The 25791-nt window shown below is 41.7% G+C and overlaps 1 protein-coding gene across 2 annotated transcripts in view; it reads right to left on the reverse strand.

Moving 5' to 3' along the window:
- ARHGEF26 (Rho guanine nucleotide exchange factor 26) overlaps positions 1-25791 on the reverse strand; it is a 141113-nt gene that overhangs the window by 85667 nt on the left and 29655 nt on the right. For both annotated transcript variants that reach the window (XM_007521091.3, XM_060197621.1), the window contains exons 4-5: positions 14541-14597; positions 9642-9802 (exon numbers count right to left, since the gene is read on the reverse strand). In XM_007521091.3, coding sequence (XP_007521153.2) covers positions 9642-9802; positions 14541-14597 — 218 coding nt within the window. The remainder of the gene's footprint in view (positions 1-9641; positions 9803-14540; positions 14598-25791) is intronic.

Below are 25791 nucleotides of genomic sequence, written 5' to 3' on the forward strand. Positions count from 1 at the left end.
TCTCAGGCATGGAACCTAGTAGAGCTATCTTCTCAACCTGAAACTTAGTTCTTTAGACAGAAACCCTAACCCCACTTACAACGTATGTGTAATTCTGAGCAAGTGGTCTAGGTGAATTCATTCAAAAAGAATAAAAACACTCACTGACTTCAATTTTATATAAGTAATCTGAAGCAAATTCCCATAATTAATTTGGTCCTCGGTCAGATGCTCTAACGGATAAAACCAAAAAAGTGTTGGGAAAATGCAAAATTGGTGTCCAGATGCTAGTGATTAATGCATAGGAATTAGAGGCAACATCCCATCATAAGCAAGCAATTAGAAAGCTTAATAGAGCTTGCTTTTGAAACTGAATTCATCAACCATCTTCCTTGGGCTTAAGTCAAGTGTTAGATTTAACTTGGCTAGATCATAGAGTTTACATTAAAATCTTTTCCATCAGCCAGAAAAACTGTGTGGTCCCGCTTGCTTGACTCACAACTGGCAGAGTCAAAAAATCCATGTAATGGCTCAAAACCCACAGCTGTAAATGAGATACAGATGAAATACTGCAACAAACCCCCCAGTCATTATGTCTTTTTCCAACAAGCCCTACCCTCACTTAAGATTGATCACAGGCAAATACCTACACTTGGTAACACTTTCCTCTCTCCCCACCAGGATCATTATCCAAGTCAAAATCTTCTAAATGTGACAACTTCAGAATCAATAAATTTAGGGAGTTTGCAAAAGCAATGCAGAAAGAAAAAAAAAAGTGCAGATAGTAGGCCCAAGTGTCTGCAGAAAGTCAGCAGAACTAGGCTCAATGGCAGCTGGAGCACGTCAGGGCTTGTTTTGAAGTCCTAGTCCAAGGAATCCACCATGCACCAGGCAAACACCAGGCTGGGAGGAACAGACAACTCTCAGGATATAGTCTGGAGCTAAATCACAACTAACTGGCTTTATGATTAGGGCAGAGTCCACTTAGTTTTACTCATCTACGGGCAAAGTAAAGAGGATTATTAAAAGACTGTCCAACTGCCCATAAGTATCCTTAAAAGTTTCTTTGCAAACCTTTGTGCTGGGTTCTATTACAAAATTCAATCTGCCCTTTAACCTGGCCCTAGACCAACTGGCAGAGACTATCACAGAGTACATATAATCAGCACAAACTCCAGAGACATTACAGAGGACCACACTCAAGTGATCAAAATGATAGTAATAATGTCAACAAAACCACTGCTATTTGAGAGTTGGCCTCGCTTTTTCCACATACCATCTCATCTAATTCCCCTACCACCCTATGAAGTTAAATGTGCTCTCATCCTCATTAGAAACAGGGAGAGCAAAGATTTTGAGCTAACAGTACTTGTGTACCATGTGACCAAAAAGAATGTTTTTTTTTATTTTATTAAAATGGAAAAATTGATAAAATTGACATAGGATAAGAGGGGTACAATTAATTCCACATAATTCCCACCACCAGAACTCTGTATCCCATCCCCTCCCCTGATAGCTTTCCTATTCTTTAACCCTCTGGGAGTATGGACCCAGGGTCATTATCAGGCCACCCCATCATCTGAGGCCCTAGTCAGGGAGCCCTGGGATTTCCACAGACATGATGAGCCTAGACCTCGAATAGATGCCTCTCTCCATTGTCACTGGTCATCTCCATCAAGAACAACATAATGGACCCCTTTGGGGACCCCCATAGCCTGACCCTCAAGTTGGATCAACAATGGCAGAGAATGTGCCAACCTCTGAAGGGAGGTTGGATAACATACTCTTATCTACCCCTAAGGAAGATGGCTCCAGAAATTGGGGCAGCTTGGAATGTTCCTACTTAGAACCACAGAATTCAAGTTCAGATCTACAGGGATGCAGACGTCACATAGGCTTCTATGCTGAATCTGAGCCCCAGATCACATCAAATAGATGGGGTTTACAATCAATAATATCTATACACCTTTCCCATATTTGGGAGCTACTCTCTTCCCTGATAAAGCTTTCCAGTCCTTTGCCTAGCCATGACACCATCTCCCCAGACAATAACTTGGGTCCACCTGCATATCAGATGTCAGGCTCAGGCAAAAACTAATAGTCATGGGCCATTTGGAATATATCTAAGAATATGTTTTCAAACGTCTTGAGGCTATACACACCCATGCTATCATCTTTAACCTGCTACTTCCTGAAAACCTTGCAAACGATGATGATGTATGTGAACATAAATACCACTGCCAGTGATAAAAAAATGCATAGCAAACTATGTCAATTGAGGGGCCAGCATGTGGTTCACCAGGCAGAGCATACAAGTTATCATGAATAAGCACCCACGTTTGAGAGCACATGGGTGTGCCTGTGGGGGGGTTGGTAAACTTCACAAACTGTGGAACAGTGCTGCAGTCTCTCCTCCTACCTCTGTCTGTCACCCTCTATCTAGAGGAAAGGGGGAAAAATGGCTGTCAGGAGAAATGAAGTCTACAGGTACTGAATCCTAGCAATAAGCCTCTGGTAAAATATATGTAGTTGTGAAAAAAAGTCAGAGCATTTTTTTTGCTTTGTTATTAACAGTATGTTCCCAGATACTAAGATTACAATGTACAAAGTGCTGGAACCCATCCTCCCATCTCCCAAAGATAATCACCATAGTTTTCACAGCCTTAAAAAGCTTGCTCGTTCAATGCAATCAGTACCACCTCAGCATGTTTCACTTCGGATTGTGTCCAGAGATGTCAAGTGTGGAATGTCAACCCTCCAGCTTCATTACCCTGCTACCAAGTTCCAGATGCTACCATGATGCCGCCTGACTTCCCTGTGCAGATAATCTCACCAATGTGTTCTGAATCCCCGCCTCTCCAGAGCCCTGGCCCACTAGTGAAAGAGAGGGACAGGCTGGGAGTATGGCTCGACCTGCCAACACCCATGTTCAGCAGAGAAACAATTACAGAAGCCAGACCTTCCACCTTCTGCACCCCATAATAATCCTGGGTCCATACTCCCAGAGGAAAGTTTTCAAGGGAGGGGATGGGATATGGAGTTCTGGTGGTGGGAATTGTGTGGAATTATACCCCTCTTATCCTATGGTCTTGCTTGTCAATATTTCCATTTCATAATAAATTTTTAAAATGTATCAAAAAAGTGTGCTTTTTTTTTCAAGTCCATATATATCCAATCTCTAGGTTCCACACTTGAGTGAAACCATCTGATAATTGTCATTCATCTTTTTTTGTTAAGCACAATCACCTCCTTCCATCCATTTTGTCCCAAAGGACACAACATCATCCTTTTTGACTACAGAGTAGAATCCCATGAAATATATATGCCGTGGCTTCTTTAGACAGTTATCTGTTGATGGGCATTTAGGCTACTTCCACTCTTTGGCTACTGTGAATACTGCAGCTATAAACATGGTGCATATGTTCCTATAAATTAGTCTTTTTAATTTTTTATATTTATTTTATATTTATATTTATTTATTTCCCTTTTGTTACCCTTGTTTTTATTGTTGTTGTGGTTATTATTGTTACTGACGTCATCGTTGTTGGATAGGACAGAGAGAAATGGAGAGAGGAGGGAAAGACAAAGAGGGGGAGAGAAAGACAGACACCTGCAGACCTGCTTCACCACCTGTGAAGCAACTCCCCTGGAGGTGGGGAGCCGAGGGCTTGAACCAGGATCCTCACGCCGGTCCTTGTGCTTTGCGCCACGTGTGCTTAACCCGCTGTGCTATTGCCCAACTCCCACAAATTAGTGGTTGAGTGTCCACTGGATAAATGCCTAAGAGTGGTATTGCTGCCAATGCCCATGTCCAGCGGGGAAGCAATTACTTAAGCCAGGCCTTCAACCTTCTGCACCCCATAATGACCCTGAGTCCATACTCCCATGGGGTTAAAGAATAGAAAAGGGAGTTGGGTGGTAGCGCAGGGGGTTAAGCAAACATGGCGAGAAGCACAAGGACCCCAGTTCGAGCCCCTGGCTTCCCACCTGCAGGAGAGTCGCTTCACAGGCGGTGAGGCAGGTCTGCAGGTGTCTATCTTTCTCTCCCCTCTGTTTTCCCCTCCTCTCTCCATTCCTTTCTGTCGTAACCAACAATGACGACAACAAGAATAATTACAATAAAACAACAAGGGCAACAAAAGGGAATAAATAAATAAATATTAAAAAAAAAGAAAAGGAAAGCTATCAGGGGAGGGGATGGGATACAGAGCTCTGGTTGTGGGAACTGTACCTCTCTTATACTATGGTCTTGTCAGTGTTTCCATTTTATAAATAAATAATTTTTTAAATTTATTTATCCAAAAAAATTTTCAAAATTGAGTTGCCAATGGGCGGAGGGTAGATAGCATAATGATTATGCAAACAGACTCTCATGCCTGAGGCTCCAAAGTCCCAGGTTCAATCCCCCACAACACCATAAGCCAGAGCTGAACAGTGCTCTGGTTTAAAAAATAAATAAATAAATCACACCATTGCCAAGTACTTGAAGTGAACTGCAAATGAGCCTCCTTACTTATGCTTCTTAAGTCAAAGAACTAAGATTAAGTCCAAGAATGTCATGTTAAGAATGATAAAGTCAGGGGCTGGGAGACAGCACAACAGGTAAAGCGCACATGGTGCAAAGTGCAAGGATGGGCACAATGATCCTGGTTCAAGCCCCTGGCTGCCCACCTGCCGGTGTTGGGGGGATAACTTCACAAGTGGTGAAGCAGGTCTGCAGATGTCTATCTTTCTCTCCACCTCTCTGTCTTCCCTCCTCTCTCCATTTCTCTCTGTCCTATCCAACAACAAAAGCAATGACAACAACAACAATTAACAACAGTGGCAATAAAATGGGAAAAATGGCCTCCAGGAGCAGTGGATTCACAGTGCAGGCACAGAGTCTCCTGGATGCAAAAAAAAAAAAAAAATGATAAAGTCATCTCCTTTGCTTCATGTTGGATGAAGCTTGAAGGAACTATGTTAAGTGAGATAAGCCGAAAAGAGGAGATGAATATCAGATTATCTCACTCAAGTCAAGATCCAACGTAAGAAATGAGGGCATAAAGACACAGTAAAACTTGGACTGGGTTTGGTGTATTGCACCAAAGCAACGGACTCTAAGGAAGGAGGGTGGGCAGTAGGAGGGGGGAGGAAGGGGAAGACACTAGAGGTCCTGGTGCTTGATGGTGGAAAAGGACCTAAATTGAGGGTGAGTATTTTGCAGACACCTGACACATGGAGATGAGAAATTGTGCACATGTTAGTACTGTAAGCCATTCACCACCACTTCCAGTGAAATTTAAAAAAAAATGATATATATTTTCAAAAGCAGCTTTTGGAGGTCATCATCTTTCAAGTAACAGCTGAAGAAATTTGCTTTTAGCTAGAATCGTCTCTCTGCCACACTGACAGATATGGAGCAGTTGCTTTATCTACCAAAGGTTCTAGGGTTAATTGTATTGGATAAAGAGTAAGAGGAGAACAATTCCCAGTGGGACAGGGGGAGGGAGGAATGGTCACAGCCATCACTTCAGAGCAAAAAGTCACCAGTTTTCACAACATAGTCCCATACTTTCTGGGCCTGGTGTGTTTTTCCCTGAAAATGCAACTTTAAAAATTAGTCGGGAAGGGTGGAATGCTGATATTCATGCTGCAAAACGTTTGAAACTTGACAAACACGTTCAAATTTAGAAATTTAATCACCAAGTGGAAACCTTACTTCACAACATGGACACAACGTGCCACTACTTAAGATGTCGGTTATTTCAAACATGAAGTCATTTCATAAAATGATATTAAAGCAGGCACATTCAAAACCATATTTAATGTCCTCATGACATTTCAATTTTAACACGATCAGATTAAAATCAGGGAGAAAACTCTGGAGAAGCAACTCCTGGGTAAGTACAGTTCGTGTGTTTACTATTATTGTAATGTACCCTTCCACACAAAGCCAGAAACTGGAGAATTTGGCATTCGCTGCTCATTATAAGTTGGGAACAAATTCAGTTCCTCGGGACACAAAAGCACATTGATGGATATTTTTATTTTACTCTGCAGAAAATAAGGACAAGCATAGTTTCAGTTTTAAATTACATCCCCCCCAAAAAAAATCCCGATGTTTAAAGTTTGTTATGGGAAAAAGAAAAACGAGCATAAGGGAAAGTTTTTAGTAGCTTATTTTCTGTGTTACAAATAACTGTACACGCTGTTATTGAAAAACACTTCAGTACTGTTCGCATGCTCCAGATACAAAGAGTGAAAGTGTGGCATTAAGGGTGAGAACACGCCATTTTATAAGAAATCAAAATAAAGGCTCATCTAGTTTTCAGGTTGCAGGAAACTTTTCAACACACAAATAAATAACTAAAAAATAAAAACCTTATTTACTCACTCTAAACAAAACAATGACAGTGTGGAACTATGTTGTCTTCAAAATATTCAGTTTTCAACAAATGACCTTTATTTTCCTGATAATATCAGGTGTTTCACCATTGATAGAATCTTAAATTTTAAAACAACTGGAGCTGAAAGCAGTTTAGCTGCCATTCTCTTGCAAGCTAATGGCGATGAGTCATGCCTGGTGGCCTTTTTCTACTGACTGCAAATTATCCTCAAAGGATGTAGATAAGTAATGGCAGAACCAAGAATAATCAAAGATTGTATTCCAAAGCATGAGGCACAGACTGTGGATGGAGCTCAGTTATGAATGCAGCTTATTCATTTCTAATATGGAAGGTACTGAACATTCTTTGCACGGAACTGTTGGGCTCCTAAGACCTGTTTGGTTCTTCACTGGCAGAGAGATCCTGGACACTGGGGGATTTCATGGATCTGAATCAGAAGGAAATCAACACATGGTAAAGGCAGAAAGAAGTTGGTAGAGTTGGGAATTCTGCGTTCTACCCTGCACTGATCCACAGGAACACTGGCACTGTTGGGTGTTGGGGCAGGGGAGGACCAGAGGGCCCTGAATCCCAGTTCTACCAGGACCCCAAACTTTTGTGACCAGGAACCTTTGTATTGGCCCCATCACTGAGATGGAAGAGAATTCAAAGATCATCTGAGAAAGTCAGGTCTTTTGTTTCCCTTACCTGAGAGTAAAGAGGAAGAACAAAGAATACCGAGAAATTGTAATAGGTGTGGGTGTGAAGGCAGGGCCTCAGAAGTGCATAAAAGGGGCCAGGCGGTGGTAGGCCTGGTTGAGTGCACATGTTAATGTGCAAGGACCCCAGTTCGAGCCCCCATCCCATCTGTAGGGGGAAAGCTTTGCAAGTGGTGAAGAAGTATTGCAGGTGTTTCTCTATCTCCCCCTCACTTCTTGAGTTTTGGCTATCTCTACCCAATAAATAACGATAATAAGTAATAATAAAGTGCATAAAAAAAACAGGTTCCAGTGTCACCACTACACCATTCCTCTGCGTGTGCTTTCACTTTGCCTAAATAAAAGTTTAAAGTGCAAACAATTATCTTCTCCCCAATTTTCTATCAAATTAGCACAATGAACCAGATATTACACGGGTCACATTTTAGCCTCATCTCCCCTACAACAGCACTGCTTAAGCTCCAATGACCTAGCTCTGATCACCCCAAGAAAAAGTAGAGCAAAGTCTCCCTAAATGGCTAACTCTGCTGATACACAGCAACACCATCTAGGTCCAAAGGCCTCAGTAACCAGAACACCCTCTTGCAAGAACTGGTGTTATCGAGCTGAAAATCACCTCTCAAGTCATTTGTTCTGTAAGACTGCTTGCCAGTCACACCATTCAAAGCATGTTTCCCTGGAGGAGTTAAAATACAACACTGGGGTTTCAGGAAACATGTTCTAATTAAAACCATGACTTTAACAATCTCCAGTTATGAGACAGCCATCATTCTTTCTAATATGAAACTTTATCTCTATACTTCAACTAAAGCTCAAGTTAAAATACAAGAGACCGGTTTTGAAACCTAAATTCCTTTGGGATAGGAGACACCAGTTCAAGCTCTTGTTTTGCTCTCTTCTCTGGAAGGAGCAAAGAGATTTTCATTTCTCTTATCAAAGATGGCCAGAGAGATTCCCCCAGAGGAGCAAGCTGCTGAAAATAAGCAACCCAGCTTCATTCCCAGGCTCCTGTGTTTCATGCATGATTTGGTTACGGAAATAGTGCCTCTACCATTAAACAGTGGGTGAGCTTAATGAACTGACCACACAAAGTCCATCTCTCTAAAGCATCCCCAACTCTGAGGTGCTCCCAAGAACAGCCTACCTGTTCACAGTAACAGGGCCCATCCACAGCAATATGCCTTCCTCACTATCTGCCCCACCAACCAGCAGGAATCAAAGAACAGTATCCATATTCATATGGAATACTTACCCCACACAAAGACCTGGTGTTTGTGGGCACAGATATCTACACGATTTATAAACCTCATATTTAATTTTTTTTAAAAAAAGGCACAGAATCAGTTATGTAAAAGGAGTCCTCATGAAACAGGAACCTTGAAGAGCAAGATACATTAGTTGACCAGTTGATCAGCTTCAATGCAAACACACAAACCTCCCAAAATATACCCATTTTGATGCACCAAAATGGCGCCTTTGAGTGGCTCCATTTAGCAAGTTGCTGGTATGTGGCACAGAGAGGCAGTGTGGCTTTCTTGGAAGGATACACAAGTCCATCCATATAGACCAAGTAAATGTTCTGCATTTATTCCTACTAGGACTTAGAGCACTATGGAGGGAAAACCTGTAGAAACCATCATGGTCATATTACTGTATTTCAAAAAGAAATTTCACAGCAGTGGTTGAGTGAGCAGGGTTCACTGATTCACAAACCCGAGGACCTAGGTTGAATCTTTAGCACCACATATGCCAGAGCTCTCTCCCATAAAATTGTTAAGTAAATACAGTTTAAATTAAAAAAATATTTACATGCATGATTAAAGATAAGGATATGAAAATGTAAACAGAAGTAATTTTTGGGTCCAAATGTATGATTATGAGTTACTTTGTTCCCCTCCAAATTTAATGTCTGTTTTTGATTTTTTTTTTTCTTTAAGATCTAATTATTTATCTATTTTTGAGAGAAAGAAAGCTAGAAAGAGAACCATGGTACCAGTCTAGCACAAACAATGTCAGGGATTGAAATAGGAAGACTAAAAAAGAAAGAGTGAGCACAAGTAAGGAAGAGAAAAGAAATGAAGAAACAACTCAAGTACAATTTACTACTGAGACAGTAAGTCACATGCTTAGCATGTATGTATAGACATACAGCCACTGAAAACTTTTTTTTTTCTTTCTTTGCCACCAGAGTAATTGCTGGGACTTAGTTCCCGACCAGTTTCACTATTCCCAGAAACTATTGCTTTTTGTTTTCCTTTTTTTCTTTTTGATAGAAGGGGAGAGATAGAAAAGGGGGGAGGAGGGTGAGGAAGAAAAAAGGAAAAACACCTTTTTTGCAACAGTGTTCCTCCACTCTTGAAACTTCCCCTATCAGCTAGGGGTCGGGGCTTTGAGTCCAGGTTATAATGCATGACTAGCAACACATTTGAAAGTCCATTTCAAGGGATGAAGACAAAAGTCAACTGCATCAATGAGAGACTTCCCAACAGGAGATAACCCCCTACGTGAACTGACATTCATATTTATTAGCAGGCCATGTTTCAGCAGGACTAGAAGCAAATCAAAGTGAACTTACTTTTTGCTTGCCTCACAGACGTCAATGATATTGGAGAAAAGATGGTGACTTTCTGTTTTGGTCATCGTCTCACTTAGTTCTTTAGAATTTTTAAACATGCGTATCAAGATCTCCAAGCTGAGTAAGTAGGAATGTTCGGAGGATATCACTTCAAAGATGGCCTGATAGGAAGGAGAAGAAAAGGTACTATTAATTCTTTTCATTGAGAGCTGTGAAGATAGCTCAATGATAGAGAAATGGACTTGCATGCCTGGTATCTCAGAAGTCCCAGGTTCAATTCCTACCACTGTCATATACCAGAACAAAGTGATGCTCAGTGTCTCAATGTCTCAATCTCTCTCTTCCTTTCTCTCTCTTGCTCTCTCTCTTGCTCTCTCTCTCTCTCTCTCTCTCTCTCACACTCTCTAGTTTTCTCTCATAAGAATGAATAAAACTTTTAAAATTGTTTTCACTGAAGAACTAAACACAACGTTCTTAATTCCAGTATAAAAATGATATACTACCTTGAAAAGTACAGAAAAAATAAACATTAAGAAAACTTAATCACCAAATGACTATCTTCATTGTAAGGCACACATACCCCAAGTCTGAAGCCAAAGTGTATAGCTATGAAACGTTGAATGAGTTGACACTGTACCCTGATGTCATGCTTGGCCAAGGATAGAACCTACACAAGGAAACAAGAGTCCACCATACAGCCTCATTATGACCTTAGTTAGCCTTTAGGCTCCTCTTCTCTAGCCTTGCTTTCACTGTTCTGGCAGTAAAGATTTACAACCATCATTGGGATCCAAAGACTATTTCTCAGAAATAAATCCCTTCACAGGGCCAGGTAATGGCTCACCTGGTAGAGCATACATATTATAAAAGAAAAACTCTGGTTCATTCTGTCATTCTGACTCCCCACCTGCAGGGTGGGAAGCTTCACAGATGGTGAAGGAGTGTTGCAGGTGTCTCTTCTTTTTCTCAGTCAAAAAAACCAACCAAACAAAAAAACAGCCACCAAGAACAGTGGAGTTGTACAGGCACTGAGTCCCAGTGATAGCCTGGGTGGCAAAGTAATAAATAGATTTTTAAAATAATGATAAACCTACTCCTTCACTCCTTTCTCCTGTGATTGCATTTTTGTCTAATTTGAACCCAACTAACCTGAAAATATTCTTAGGTACATTAAGAAACCGCAACTGTACGTACTGCCCTTAAAGAACTCTTACCAGCCACAGGAATTCTCTCATATAAACTCAAGACAACTGAAAGCAATTCTGTCTGTTCAACGAGTCACCTCTTTGCTCTCGTCAGCGTCTCGAGAAGGAGAGAAGGACCCTCTGCAGAGACTACTGGTGCCAAGCTCCCAGTGGTTTTCCTGATAAGCATGCATTAAAGATGAAATGCCAACCCACATCTTTGGATGGACACCAATGCCCTGGGAATGGAATTCCTCTAGCTCCTTCAGAAAAATCAGTTTCAGAGCCTCCAAGAATGGTAACCAAACAGAATTCCTCCTCAGGGAGGGTGTGAGAACATCTTTGTAGGCCTGAGATTCACCTCCTCCCTGAACTTACTGGTAGCGCTATCAACATTGGTCAAAAGCTTTTCCCATAAGTTCTTATGCTCTGGTCAAGGCTGATGAGAGCCAGATGGCAGAGGCAGGCTCCCAGCTGCAAGGATGGGCCTAGGGTGAGGTAGGCCAGATTAGTGGTGCTATCTCAGATTTTTATTAATATTATTTTTTTATATTTATTTATTTTCCCTTTTTGTTGTCCTTGTTGTTTTTCATTGTTGTAGTAGTTGTTGTTGTTGATGTCATCGTTGTTGGATAGGACAGAGAGAAATGGAGAGAGATGGGGAAGTCAGAAAAGGGGAGAGAAAGATAGACATCTGCAGACCTGCCTCACCACCTGTGAAGAGACTCCCCTGCAGGTGGGGAGCCGGGGGCTATCTCAGATTTTACCTCCCATTTTAGCTTCTATAACTTCTTGGGGATGGGGAGTCAGACTTGAATGTGTTGGCCTAGCCTCTATGGTGTTTCTGAGACCTATGTGATGCTACAGTATGAAAAGTAAAGCATAAGAATGTGACGGTGACTTCAGATTGTGTCCTTTAAATTAAAAAAGAATGTGGGGGTCAGGCGGTGGCGCAGTGGGTTAAGCGCATGTGGCACAAAGTGCAGGGACCAGCGTAAGGATCCCGGTTCAAGCCCCCAGCTCCCCACCTGCAGGGGAGTCGCTTCACAGGCAGTGAAGCAAGTCTGCAGGTGTCTATCTTTCTCTCCCCCTCTCTGTCTTCCCCTCCTCTATCCATTTCTCTCTGTCCTATCCAACAACAAACAACATCAACAATGGCAATAATAATAACCACAACGAGGCTACAACAAAAGGGGGGGGAATGGCCTCCAGGAGCCGTGGATTTATGGTGCAGGCACCAAACCCAGCAATAACCCTGGAGGGGAAAAAAAAAAAAAGAATGTGACAGTGGTGGCATACCTGGGTAAGTGCATATGCCACCATGTATAAACAGAACCCAGTTCAACTCCCCAGTCCCCACCTGCAATGGGGAAGCTTCACAAGTGGCGATGAAGTGCTGTAGGTGTCACTCTTGTATCTTTCCCTCTCTATCTCCCCTCCCCTTCTCAATTTCTCTCTGCCCCACCCAATAAAAATACTTTAAAAATAAAATAAATAAATTACTATAAAAATAGATTAAAGTACTTTTAAAATCTAACAATCAAAAAAGAATGAGAGGAGTCATTTAAACTATTTAACCTAGAGCTTATGTAATTTTATTGAATGAGAACAACTGCCTTCAGAAAAGTATAATAAAAATTACAGGAAACAGTCCCTTCTTCTTGACCCGAAATAATAAATTTCAGATTGCTGATATGTGTGTTGGAATGACCCAAAATACCTTGACAACAAGCAGCCACTTTTATAATCAGACCCCAAATATTAAGGTTGAAACAAAAAGACGAACCAAATAAAATAAGGCACAGGAAAACAGGAACAGGTGGTAGCAGTCCCATATACATTCCGTGTAATTACTCTTAAAAACATTTTTCAGTGAAGCTATCAACGACTCAGAAGAAAATCATATTTATCCAGCTAAAAGTAGCTAGATTATGAGTAGAGAGGAGCCACAAAGTTAGATTTGCTACACTGCCATAACCTTTTTGTATCTCTTCCAAAAGATAAAGGAAGTAGAATAAACTTAAAAGAACAGGATGTTTAAACAGGGTTAGAATCCTGGAAAAGCTCTTGAATTTTTTCACAAGAGAAATCCGTGTGTGTGTGTGTGTGTGTGTGTGTGTGTGTGTGTGTGTGTGTGTGTGTGTGTGTGTGTGTGTCAGGGTTTTAACCCGGTAGCGCAGCAGGTTAAGCATAGGTGGCGCAAAGTGCAAGGATAGGTGTAAGGATCCTGGTTCGAGCCCCATCTCCCCACCTACAGGGGAGTCGCTTCACAGGCGGGTGAAGCAGGTCTTCAGGTGTCTGTCTTTCTCTCCCCTTCTCTGTCTTCCCCTCCTCTCTCCATTTCTCTCTGTTCTATCCAACAATGACAACATCAACAACAGCAATAACTACAACAATAAAAACAAGAGCAACAAAAGGGAATAAATAAATAATTTTTTTTTAAAAAAAGTGTGTGTTATTCGGTGAGTCATCTCCCATCCTGTTTTGTTTGTTTGCTTGTCTGATATGGTGCCATAGAGTAAACCCAGAGATTTGTGCATGTGTGATACCATCCTTAAGAGGAGAGGATGCCAACGCCTTACTCCACCATCCAAAGCTTACTCCGCCAAAGCAGCCCATGGCACTGCCATATGGTGATGGACCTCAAACTTAGAAATGCACTCTACTTGGTGAGCTATCGCCCAGCCCCAGTGCTTTTTAAAATTATTTTATTTATTTATTTATTGGGTAGAGACAGTCAGAAATCAAGAGGCAGGGAGAGAGATAGAAAGATACCTGCAGCCCTGCTTCACCACTCATGAAGCTTCTTCCCATGCAGGTGGCCAGGTGCTCAAACCCAGGTCCTCATGAACTGAAATGTGTGCACTTAACCAGGTGCACCGTCACCTGGTCCCCAGTGCTTTTTATTTTTAAGTTAAAGAGATGTTAGGATATTTTTTTTTAATTTTTTTTTTAGTTTTCTTTTTTTTTAATTTATTTTATTTATGTATTCCCTTTTGTTGCCCTTGTTGTTTTATTGTTGTAGTTATTATTGTTGTTGTCGTTGTTGGATAGGACAGAGAGAAATGGAGAGAGGAGGAGAAGACAGAGAGGAGGAGAGAAAGACAGACACCTGCAGACCTGCTTCACCGCCTGTGAAGCGACTCCCCTGTAGGTGGGGAGCCGGGGTTCGAACCGGGATCCTTATGTCGGTCCTTGTGCTTAGGATATTTTTTTTTAATTTTTCTTATTTGAAGGGGGCTAGTATGTAGCTATATTTTAACTATGACCATAAGATCACACACTGCTTTTGTAAAAAGAACAACGTAATAGGTTGTTAAAGACTGCTGAAGAGGGAGTCGGGCTGTAGCACAGCGGGTTAAGCGCAGGTGGCGCAAAGCACAAGGACCGGCATAGGATCCCAGTTCGAACCCCGGCTCCCCACCTGCAGGGGAGTCGCTTCACAGGCGGTGAAGCAGGTCTGCAGGTGTCTATCTTTCTCTCCTCCTCTCTGTCTTCCCCTCCTTTCTCCATTTCTCTCTGTCCTATCCAACAACGACGACAACAACAATAATAACTACAACAATAAAACAACAAGGGTAACAAAAGGGAATAAATAAATAAAATAAATATTTTTTTTAAAAAAGACTGCTGAAGAAGTGAACACTGTCAATGAAAGCAGAGGCCCCACACACCTACAGAAAGTTCTTTATCTCCCACTTGGAAGAAAACATACCTCTTGTCTCTTTCTTTCCTCCTGGCTAACTGTCTGAGATAATCCATTCTTTTTCACCTAGGGAAAAAGATACAATAAAGTTAAACTCGAACATATTATGTAAGGTCTAGGTCTATGCCCTTCAAAAAAATAATGATGATGATAAAGAGAAATCACATGCAATGTTGAATTCCACAATTAACTTCGGAACCTCCCAACCCTCAAATAGAATTTAGTCACTTGGATAAATCAGCACAACTCAACAATAAAGAACTGAAAAGTACCCAGAACATGATCTTCTCCAGCTGAGCTCATCAGTACTAGTCTCAGTTCTAGACAGTCCTAACCTACTTTTCAAAGTTAATTCCTGGAGTTTGGGTGGTGGCGCACTGGGTTACGTGCACACAGTACGAAGCACAAGGTCCCTCTCAAGGATCTCATTTAGAGTCCCCCGCTCGCCACTTGAAGGGAGGGTTTACTACACAAGCAATGAAGCAGGTCTGCAGGTGTCTATCTTTCTCTCCTTCTCTCTATCTTCCCCCCTCTTCTCTCAATTTCTCTGTCTTATTCAATAAAACAGAAAAAAAAGTTAATTCCCAAGTCAGAAAGGAAAAAAAAAAAAACTAATAATGATGAAAATAAAGCTATCGCTCTGAAAGCTGTTGTCCAGGAATATGCCTTGAAAAAATAATTTTAACATTCATCTTTGTCAAGATTCCATAGAACAATGACGTTACTTATATTAAAAAGAAAAAAAAAGTATAGTTCTTCTCTCACTGAATGTTCATACAAACACTAAATAGATGGTACCACACTTGTTCCTCTTTCCCAGATGGGGCTGACAACACAGCTTGAGCACAATGTGGCTTGAGGCTCCAGCCAACACAGTTCACAGGGCACAAGAACAGGCACTGCATCCACATCTGCCCAACTGCAGGGCTCATGCTTCAAGTCAGGGCACCATAGGAGTTAGGGACATCTTCCAGATGTCTGTGAGAGACACCCTGTTCCTAGGATCAAGTGAGCACCACTAGCATCCCTCAAATGCCCAGTCTGTAGCAAGTCTTCACATGTTTTTTCACTCACTGCTTGGTGAAACACTCCTATTCGCTTCTTTTATTTATTTATTTATTTATTTATTTATCTATTTATTTATTTATTTTATAAAAAAGAAACATTGACAAAACCATAGGATAAGAAGGGTACAACTCCACACAATTACCACTACCAGATCTCCATATCCCATCCCCTCCCCCTGACAGCTTTCCTCTTCATCTCTCTGGGAGTATGGACCCAAGGTCATTGTGGGATGCAGAAGGTGGAAAGTCTGGCTTCTGTAATTGCTTCCCCGCTGAACATCCTATTCACTTCTACCTTTCTGCTCCCAGGCTGGTCTCTCAACAAGAATTCATGGAGAAAAGGGGAATTTCTGATTCCTATTTGTTTTGTTTTGTATTTCTGTTTTTTTTTTCTTATTTGTTTATTCATGATTTAATACTGATTTACAAAAGTATGAGACAACAGGGGTATAATTCCACACCTTTCCTACCACCAGAGTTCTGTGTTCCCATTCCCTCCACTGAAAAATGCAGTAGTTCTCCCAAGGTCACAGATGTGAGTTGACTATTATTTCTAGAACTCTCTATATTTATACATACTTACCCAATTTTTTCCTATGGTTTTGCCTTCCCTTCCTTTCAAAGTCACACCTATACTTATTGCTACTTCCTAATGTGTGATTCTGGGTGTTTTTTGTTTGTTTGTTTAATAATGGAGAAGATGGCCAGGAGAAGGAACTATGCTGAGGAGTTCTGCTAGGTTAGCCCTGGGCAGGAATGTGACAGGACTTCCTGCCTGGCACCAAGTTCTGGCAGACCCAGCTCCAGGCACCAGGCCCACAGTCTCTGCAGGTGAGGTCACCAGTGACAATCTCCACATTGGGCAGCTCCAAGCCAGAGGCCTAGTGAGTTCAGACCCTAAGTCACAAAGGATAGAGAGTGACACTTGTGGGCTTACAGACTTACTCAGATGACATTCAGTGTGCAGTAGGATCTAGTACTTCAATCTAAGGCAAGACATGTGCATGCCTGGAGCGCCAGATTTGATCCCAGAAATTCATATACTAGAGATGAGCAGTGCTCTCTGACTGACTGCTTCCCTGAATAAATTTTTTAAAAATCCCTTTTTATAAAGAAAATGACAGGGCTGAGCAGTACTGCACTTGATTGAGTGCACAGCTTTAGTGTGCACAAGTACCTGGGTTCAATTCCCCAGTCCCCTCCTGAGTGAGGGATGCTTCACAAAAAGTGAAGCAGTGCTGTGGGTGTCCCTCTTTTTCTCTCCCACATCCCTCTCCCCTCTCAATTTCTCCTTGTCCTATCAAATATAAGAAAAACAAAATAATCAAATAAAAATTTATTAAACATAAAACATTCACCAATCAAAATAAAGACATGGATATTGTATTAAAACAAAAGAAAATAAACATAAAAGGTACTTCATTCTATGGGGGGGGAGCACTAAGAGAGATGCTTTTCTGAGAAGGGAAATGAAGGGATCCGGTGGTGGTGCACCTAGTTAAGAGCACATTACAGTGCCCAAGGACCCGGATTCAAGCCCCTGGTCCCCACCTACAGGGGGACAGCTTCACAAGTGGTGAAGTAGAGCTATAGGTGTCTCTCTGTCTCCCTCCCCTCTCAATTTCTGTCTCTATCCAATAATAAATAAATGTAATTTAATTTAATTTAAAAAAGAGAGAAAGGAGATCTTGGGGGGGGGGGCGGAAATTAGATATTCCTTCCTTTAGCCTCTGAGCAACCAGCAGGCTACTGCAAGAAAAACAGATTCCAGGAAGCATTCTTCTATCATGAGGAAGGAAAGCACAGACATGGAAAAGTTTACTCTGCAGACAAACTTGTTCCCCCTGTTAGGGAACTAATCAAGGCTGCAGGCCTGTCCTGAGTCAGAGCCTGACCAGGGCAGGCTGGACTGGTTCTGTCCCCAGACCCCAGAGCAGCCCGGCTGTCCATCTGGGTCTTCACTCCCAATAGCACTGAATTAACGGCACCCAAGCCAGGTGCCTGGAAGGAAAAGGTCATGAGCAGACCTTGAGGAGGAACTGGAAGACTGAAAGCAGAGGAGGATCGGCAGCAAGCAGAAAAGAGATGATCATGGAAGAAAGAAAGCATAGGAGAAAACACCAACCAGAAAAAATAACCAACAGAGAAGTGGGTAGCTTGGAAGGTGGTACATCAGTAGAGAATTGGACCAGTAAGTTCGGGGTCCTGGGTTCAATATCTGGTACCTCATGTGCCAGAGTGATACATTAGTTTCTCTCTCTCTCTCTCTCTCTCTCTCTCTCTCTCTCTCTCTCGGACATAAATAATTTTGTTGCTATTGCCACTGGGGCTTCACAGTTCCAGGTCAACTTTTTTCAAAGAGAGAGGAGGAAAGAGACAGAGAGTTCCAAAGAGTCCAGAGAGAGAGAGAGGAAGGGAGAGGGGAAGAGAGAGACTATAGCACTGAAATTTTTTTCAACGTACTGGGATCTGAGCTCAAATATGGGTCGTATGCATGAACAAAGCAGATGCACTATCCAGGTGACCTAATTTGCCTGTACAAATGAATCTTGAAAACTAAAGTAAGGGGAGTCGGGCTGTAGCGCAGCGGGTTAAGCGCAGGTGGTGCAAAGCACAAGGATCAGCATAAGGATCCCGGTTCGAACCCCGGCTCCCCACCTGCAGGGGAGTCGCTTCACATGCGGTGAAGCAGGTCTGCAGGTGTCTATCTTTCTCTCCTCCTCTCTGTCTTCCCCTCCTCTCTCCATTTCTCTCTGTCCTATCCAACAACGACAACAACAATAATAACTACAACAATAAAACAACAAGGGCAACAAAAGGGAATAAATAAATAAAATAAATATTAAAAAAAAAATAAAGTAAAAGGTGGATGGGCTGATGGCACAGTGGTTCTACAAAAGAATTTCATGCCTGAGGCTCTGGGGTCCCAGGTTCAATTTCTAACACTACCATAAACCACAGCTGAGCAGTGCTCTGTTTCTCTCTCTCTCTCTCTCTCTCATTAAAATAAATATATTTTTAAAATTTAAAAAATAATAAAATAAAAATAAAATAAAATAAAATAAAATAAAAAGGGTCATCAGGAGGAGGTGGCACAGTGGGATAAAGTGTTGGATTCTCAAGGAAGGGATCTTGGGTTCAATCCCCACTAGTACATGTGCCAGAGTGATGGTCTGGTTCTCTCTTTCCCATTAGTAAAAAAAAACAAAAAACTTTATTTAAAAAAAAAAGAAAAGAAAAACACAGGAAAGGAAGGAGAGCTAGAGGGAAGAAATGGAGGGGAAAGAGGGGAAAGAAGAAAAAAAAATACTGTGTAAAGCAAGGTTTTAACAGAAACTCCCTCTAGAAATCCTCAGACTCAGTGATAGGGACTTTGTCAGCAGAAAAATCACTTGAAGGACCTGAATCTCACTATATATATATATATATATAACACACCAGAACATTGCACAGCTCTGGCTTCTGGTGGCGCTGGGAACTGAACCTGGGACTTGAGAGTCTCAGGCATAAAAGCCTTTTACATAACCATTATGCTGTCTCCCCAGACCTCATTATTATTTGTTCACATAAAAAATGAACTGAAATGTGTGGCTATAACTTAAATATATTCAAATTATACCATGTAGCTTAAATACTAACTTATATTTAAAATAGTGAATACTAAATAAAATATATTAAATATATATTTATATTCTATATATTGCAGTTTGTACATTTTGTGGCCAAAAGAATCCAGTTCGTCACATTTCTATTTTGCTACTTAAAAGAAATTAGAATTTTATAGGTTCCTTTTAAAATATGTATTTTGTATTGGAAACACCCAGAGTAACACTTTATTACTGATGTCATTGTTGTTGGATAGGACAGAGAGAAATGGAGAGAGGAGTGGAAGACAGAGGGGAGAGGAAGATAGACACCTGCAGACCTGCTTCACCGCTTGTGGAGCGACCCCCCCTGCAGGTGGGGAGCCAGGGGCTCGAACCGGGATCCTTATGCCGGACCTTGCACTTCGTGCCATGTGCGCTTGAGCCACTGTGCTACCCCCCGACTCCCAGAGTAATCTTTCTTTAAAGATCTCATCTAACTTGAAGTTCTTTCTTCCTCACTGGCATACATTTTTTCATTTAACTAGGTCATAAACAAATGGAAGTATAAAGCTAATCTTATGAAAAAATTTAAGAAAGTAAACAAAGTTTTAAACTTTGAAAATAAACAGAAGTGCTATGTGTATTAAAGTTAGTATGGCTGGGGGACCAGCAAGTAGCTCAGCGGATTAAGTGCAAGGAGCTGTGCAAGGATCCCAGTTTGAGGCCCCAGATCCCCACCTGCAGGGGGTCTCTGCACAAGCGGTAAAGCAGGTCTGCAGGTGTCTGTCTTTCTCTTCCCCTCTGTCTCCCCTCCTCTCTCTATTTCTCTCTGTCCTATCCAACAACAGCAATGGCAATAAAATGGGGAAAATGGCCACCAAGAGCAGTGGATTAGTAGTGCAGGCACTGAGCCCCAGTGATAACCCTGGAGGGGGGAAAAAAAAGTTAGTATGGCTGATGTAAAAAAAAATAATAATAAATTAAATAAAAGACAGTTTAATGAAATGCTAAGAACTGGATTCAATTTGGTGTTCTTGACCTTGCATAATTAAATCAGTTCACAAAACTGTTTGAATTTTGCCATGGAAGATTCTAGATAGAGCCTAAGAAGAAAGTACAAATGCATATCAATATCATCCACATTCTAAATTGATTAAAAATCAGTTTAAATAAAGCAACAGAATGTCCAAGACTACAGTCATGACATTGAGTTTAAATGTATGAGCAAGAATTTGGAATAAAATAAAATAAAATAAAACAAAATGGGGGCCAGGAGGTGGCACACCTGGTTAAGTGCTCACACTACAGCGCACAAGGACCCAGGTTCAAGCCAGCCCCTGGTCCCCATCTGCAGGAGGAAAGAAAGCTTCATGAGTGGTGAAGCAGGGATGCAGGTATCTCTCTGTCTCTCTCCCTCCCTTTCTCTTCCTCCTCTCTCAACTTCTCTCTGTCTCTATTCAATTATTAAATATATAAATATTTAAATAATAAATATAATAAAATGAACAAAAGTGTGTGATTTGACAAGAAACAGAGAGGACCCACAAATGTCACAGTAGTTTTTGATTCATAATTATATTTTTTAAAGCTCTTTTCTAAGTTTTTAATATTATCTTTATTTAGTGGATACAGACAGCCAGAAATTGAGAGGGGGGAGATAAGAGAGGGAGAGAGACAGAGAGACATCTGCAACACTGCTTCACCACTTGCAAAGCTTTCCCCCTTCAGGTAGGAACCCGGGGCTTGAACCTGGGTCCTTACGCATTGCAATGTGTGCTCAACCAGGTGCACCACCACCGGGCCCTATAATCAAATTTCTTTAGCTGTAAAAGATACTGAAATTCGGCGTGCATATACATACACACACAAGTAGCAAAAATATCTCTCAGGCTTTTATAGAACTATGGTGATTTGCCAAGGCATAACTTTGGTACTAGGTACAGTGTCAAACTACACACCTGTAATCCTATAGTCTTATAAACCATTCCTAAATCAGTAATAAAAAATTAATGTTAAAAAAGGAAATTCTGGGAGTCGGGCGGTAGTGCAGCAGGTTAAGCGCACGTGGCGCAAAGCGCAAGGACCGGGCATAAGGATCCCGGTTCCAGCCCCTGGCTCCCCACCTGCAGGGGAGTATCTTCACAAGCAGTGAAGCAGGTCTGTAGGTGTCTGTCTTTCTCTCCCCGTCTCTTCTTCCCCTCCTCTAGTCATTTCTCTCTCTCCTATCCAACAACAATAGCTACAACAATAAAACAACAAGGGCAACAAAAGGGAATAAATAAATAAATAAAGAATAATAAAAAGGAAATTCTGGAAGTTGAGCGGTAGCGCAGTGGTTAAGCACAGGTGGTGAGAAGCGCAAAGACTGGCATAAAGATCCCAGTTTGAGCCCCTGGCTCCCCACCTGCAGAAGAGTCGCTTCACAGGCGGTGAAGCAGGTCTGCAAGTATCTATCTTTCTCTCCCCTTCTCTGTCTTCCCCTCCTCTCTCCATTTCTCTCTGTCCTATCCAACAACGACAACATCAACAACAACAATAACAACAACAACAACAACAATAATAAAAACAACAAGGGCAACAAAAAAGGGAAAATAAATAAATATAAAAAAACATTTAAAAAAAAAAAAAGAAAAGAAATTCTTTATCAATGATGTTTGTAACCCATGTATTTTTTGTGTGGGTAAATGTGACAGAAATTTATAATTGTCAAGAACTAATAACAAAGAGCATAAGATACCTCATCTATGGTTCTGAGACTGTCTAGTTAGATCTAAAATGTAGTACTGGAAATTTAAAGTATAGGTCCCCCAGTTAAGTATTAAAAATTCCATCTAGGGCTGAGGAGACATCATAATGATTTTGCAAAAGACTTTCATGCCTGAGACTCTGAGATCCCAGGTTTAATCTCCCAGCACCACCATAAGCCAGAGCTAAGCAGTGCTCCGTACTTTCTGTATCTTTCACTAAAATAAAATAAATAAGGAGCTGGGCAGTGGCACAGCGGATTGAATGCACACATTATAGTGTGCAGAGACCCTGGTTCAAGCCCCTATTTCCCACAAACAGAGGGGAGACTTCACAGCAGTGAAACAGAATAAACAAATATAAAGGCAAATTCTTTAAATAAAATATTTTTTAAAGAATATCTTTAATGGCCACATGTAAATTCCTGTTTTATGTAAAAATTTAAAAATCCATTTAAAAATCGATGTTGCTTTTCTTCTTGATGCCTGGCCAAGTGTGAGCTTCTTACATGATGATGTTAAAAAGACACAAGAGGAGGCTGTGTGGTGACACAACCAGTTGGAACGCACCTATCACCATGCACAAGTCCTGGGTTTGAGCCCCCATTCCCCACTTGCAGGGAGGAAGCTTCACAAACAGTGAAGGAGGTCTGTAGGTGCCTCTCTTTCTTCCTCTCTACCTCCCCCTACCCTTTTAATTTCTACCTGTCTTATCTAATCAAACAGAAAAAAAAAAAAGAAAGGAAAAAATGGCCACCAGGAGTGGTGGATTCATCATGCAGGCACCAAGCTCCAGCAATAACCCTGGTGGCAATAAAAAAATTAATTAATTTCTAAAACAGCTCAAGAGGGCCTGAGAGGCTGGAGAGACAGCATACTGGTTACACAAAAGACTTTCATGCCTGAGGTTCCATGGTCCCAAGTTCAATCCCCAGTACCACCATAAGCCAGAGCTGAACAATGCTTTGGTACTTCTCTGTGTATCTTTCTCTCTGTATCGTTCTCTCTCTCAATAAAAGAAATAAAATACAAATATATATATATGGACACAAGAGGCTTTCATCTGTAGTTTTATGGCAGCTTCACCTTGATAAGCTGTTTTTTTGTTTTGTTTTGTTTTGTTTTGTTTTTAACCAGAGCACTGCTCAGCTCTAGGTTATGGTTGTGTGGGGGATTGAACCTGGGACTTCACAGCCTCATGCATGAGATTCTCTTTGTATAACCATTATGCTATTTACCCCCACTAAGCATTTTTAACATTTTTTTAAATTTGTATTTATTTACTCCCTTTTGTTGCTCTTGTTGTTGTAGTTATTACTGTTGTCACTGTTGTTGGATAGGACAGAGAGAAATGGAGAGAGGAGGGGAATGCAGAGGGGAGAGAGAAAGATAGACACCTGCAGACCTGCTTCACTGCTTGCGAAGCGACTCCTCTGCAGGTGGGGAGCCAGGGGCTCGAACCAGGATCCTTACTTACGCCGGTCCTTGCGCTTTTGCGCCACGTGCGCTCAACCTGCTGAGCTACCGCCCGACTCCCAGCATTTTTATCATGTAGAGAACTGTTGAGGAAAAGTCATAAACCTTGGGCAATACTCCTTGCCTTTAACTCCACTGAGTGGAACAGGTTCTCAACCAAGTTCTGTAAGCCTCAGGAGAGTTCCAGAGTTCAACATTGCCATTTATACAAACTCCACCTATGGGACAGAGCAGAGAAGCCAAGCTCATCAATAACATCTCTTGCCCAACTGAAACTGATAGCATCCATGGAGTGAGAAGAACTATGTTTCTCAGTCCTTCAGTGAAGTGGCACTGCCTCAAGATAACATGGGGGGGGGGGGACACATTCCTTCTCTTTTCTCCACCAATCAGGGAAATTACAGTGAAAGCCTCAAAAGGTTGACCAACTAAAAAGACTCAGAAATGTAGCCAACTACAACTTAGATCAGATATGCATGAACCAAGCACACTCAGGCTCCATAAACACTAAGAATATACATGAAGAACCTTTTGAGCCAGGACCTTGGAGCCTGCCAGAGTGTGCCCACTTGCTAAAGATCAGTTGGTTATTCGTGCCTCTTGGAGATTAGCTACCCACAGGCCTTCTGCTTGCCAGAGCCCAAGTGGGAAAGGAATGAATTGCAAAGTCAATGTACACCAGTACAGTACACACAACCCCACTGGGACCCTTCCTACCAACTTCACACAACTCCTGAATTATAAATGAGCCAGAGCACATTCACTGCAAAGGACATGAGAACAGCTGCTTTCTAAGAGTATGTTTGAAGTTCTGCCTGCTTCCAAAAACAGTGTCCTCCTCTCTAATCAGCCCAGTAGGCTTTTTATAACCTACTGGTCCAAAGAAAAAGGCCCTGAGATAGCATCACCTAAGCTCCCAGTCACCACAGAAATTCAGTCTTGAAGGGTCAGACATCAGTGAAACTAAACATCAGATAAATGAAATCAAGATGCCAACAGTATCATCCTAGTAAGGGAGGACTATCTAAGATGTTGTTTTCTAAAGGAAGGAAAAGTAAGAAATAGTTCACTTAACAAAAATCACAGACTCCATCAAACAAATAATGGTCCTTAAGTCCCAAGGACCTCCTAATTCATTTTAGAAAGAAAGAAAAAAAAAAGGAAAGAAAGACAGAAAGAAAGAAAGAAAGAAAAGCTAAAACATATCTCTCTAATCTACTATTACCAAGATTAATCCTACAATCTTGACTAAAGTGCTGGGAATTTAAAGAAGGAGCCAGTACTCCCAGCCTCTCAAGTATCCTTGGGTTTATAAAATGATGGTAAATCCAGATAAGACAGGTCAGGACTTGAGACTTCTGCTCTGCTGTGGCCTTTACACACGTCACCCTCGACAACAGAGCCAGGATCCCGGGAGGACCCAAATTATGTCAATACTGATAAGAGACTAAGAGCATAAGGTACAAAGCAGTTGTTACGCAAGCATAAACGCCGTGCCCTGCAGGATTTAGGAGACAGGTCTGCATGACTCCACTGTCAGCCCAGGTCCAATGTATCTAGTTAATTCCCGACTCAGACTTTTTTACGGTCCTCCATTTTAATTTCCTCAAACTCTCACTAAATCAAATTCTGGCCATGCCCCAGGTACTGTTCTTTCCATGCCTTCAGACATTAAAAATGACTAGGGCTAGGTGGCAGCACAGCAGGTTAAGTGCACGTGATACAAAACACAAGGACTGGTGTAAGGATCCCGGTTCTAGCCCCCGGCTCCCCACCTGCAGGGGGGGTCACTTTGCAAGCAGTGAAGCAGTTCTGCAGGTGTCTGTCTTTCTCTCCCTCTCTGTATTCCCCTCCTCTCTCCATTTCTCTCTTTCCTATCCAACAACAACAATAATAACTACAACAACGATAAAACAACAAGGGCAACAAAGGGGGAAAAATGGCTTCCAGGAGCAGTGAATTCGTGGTGCAGGCACCAAGCCCTAGTAATAAGCCTGGAGGGGGGGAAAAAAAAAAAGCAAGCACAGCTACAGGAGGCCACTAAAACAGCTCACTTGGATAGTGCGTTCCTTTGTCATGTGCGCAGTCCATCTCTCACTGCATTAAAAGAAGTTTTGGTGCAATGATGTCTGTCTGTCTCTCTCTCCCCCCTAAAATAAAAGTAACAGGATCCAGGCAGTGGTGCATCGTAGCACACATTACAGTGGGCAAGGAACTGGGCTCAAGCCCCTGGTCCACACCTGTAGGGGGAAAGCTTCACAAGGGGTGAGGCAGGTCTGCAGGTTATCTATCTCTTCCCCTCTCTATCTCCCCTTGCCCTCTCAATTTCTCTCTGTCTCTATCCAATAATAGTAAAGATATAAAAATTAAAAAAAAAATAATAAAT

Source organism: Erinaceus europaeus, chromosome 9, assembly GCF_950295315.1.
Source record: "Erinaceus europaeus chromosome 9, mEriEur2.1, whole genome shotgun sequence".
Taxonomy (NCBI): Eukaryota; Metazoa; Chordata; class Mammalia; order Eulipotyphla; family Erinaceidae; genus Erinaceus; species Erinaceus europaeus.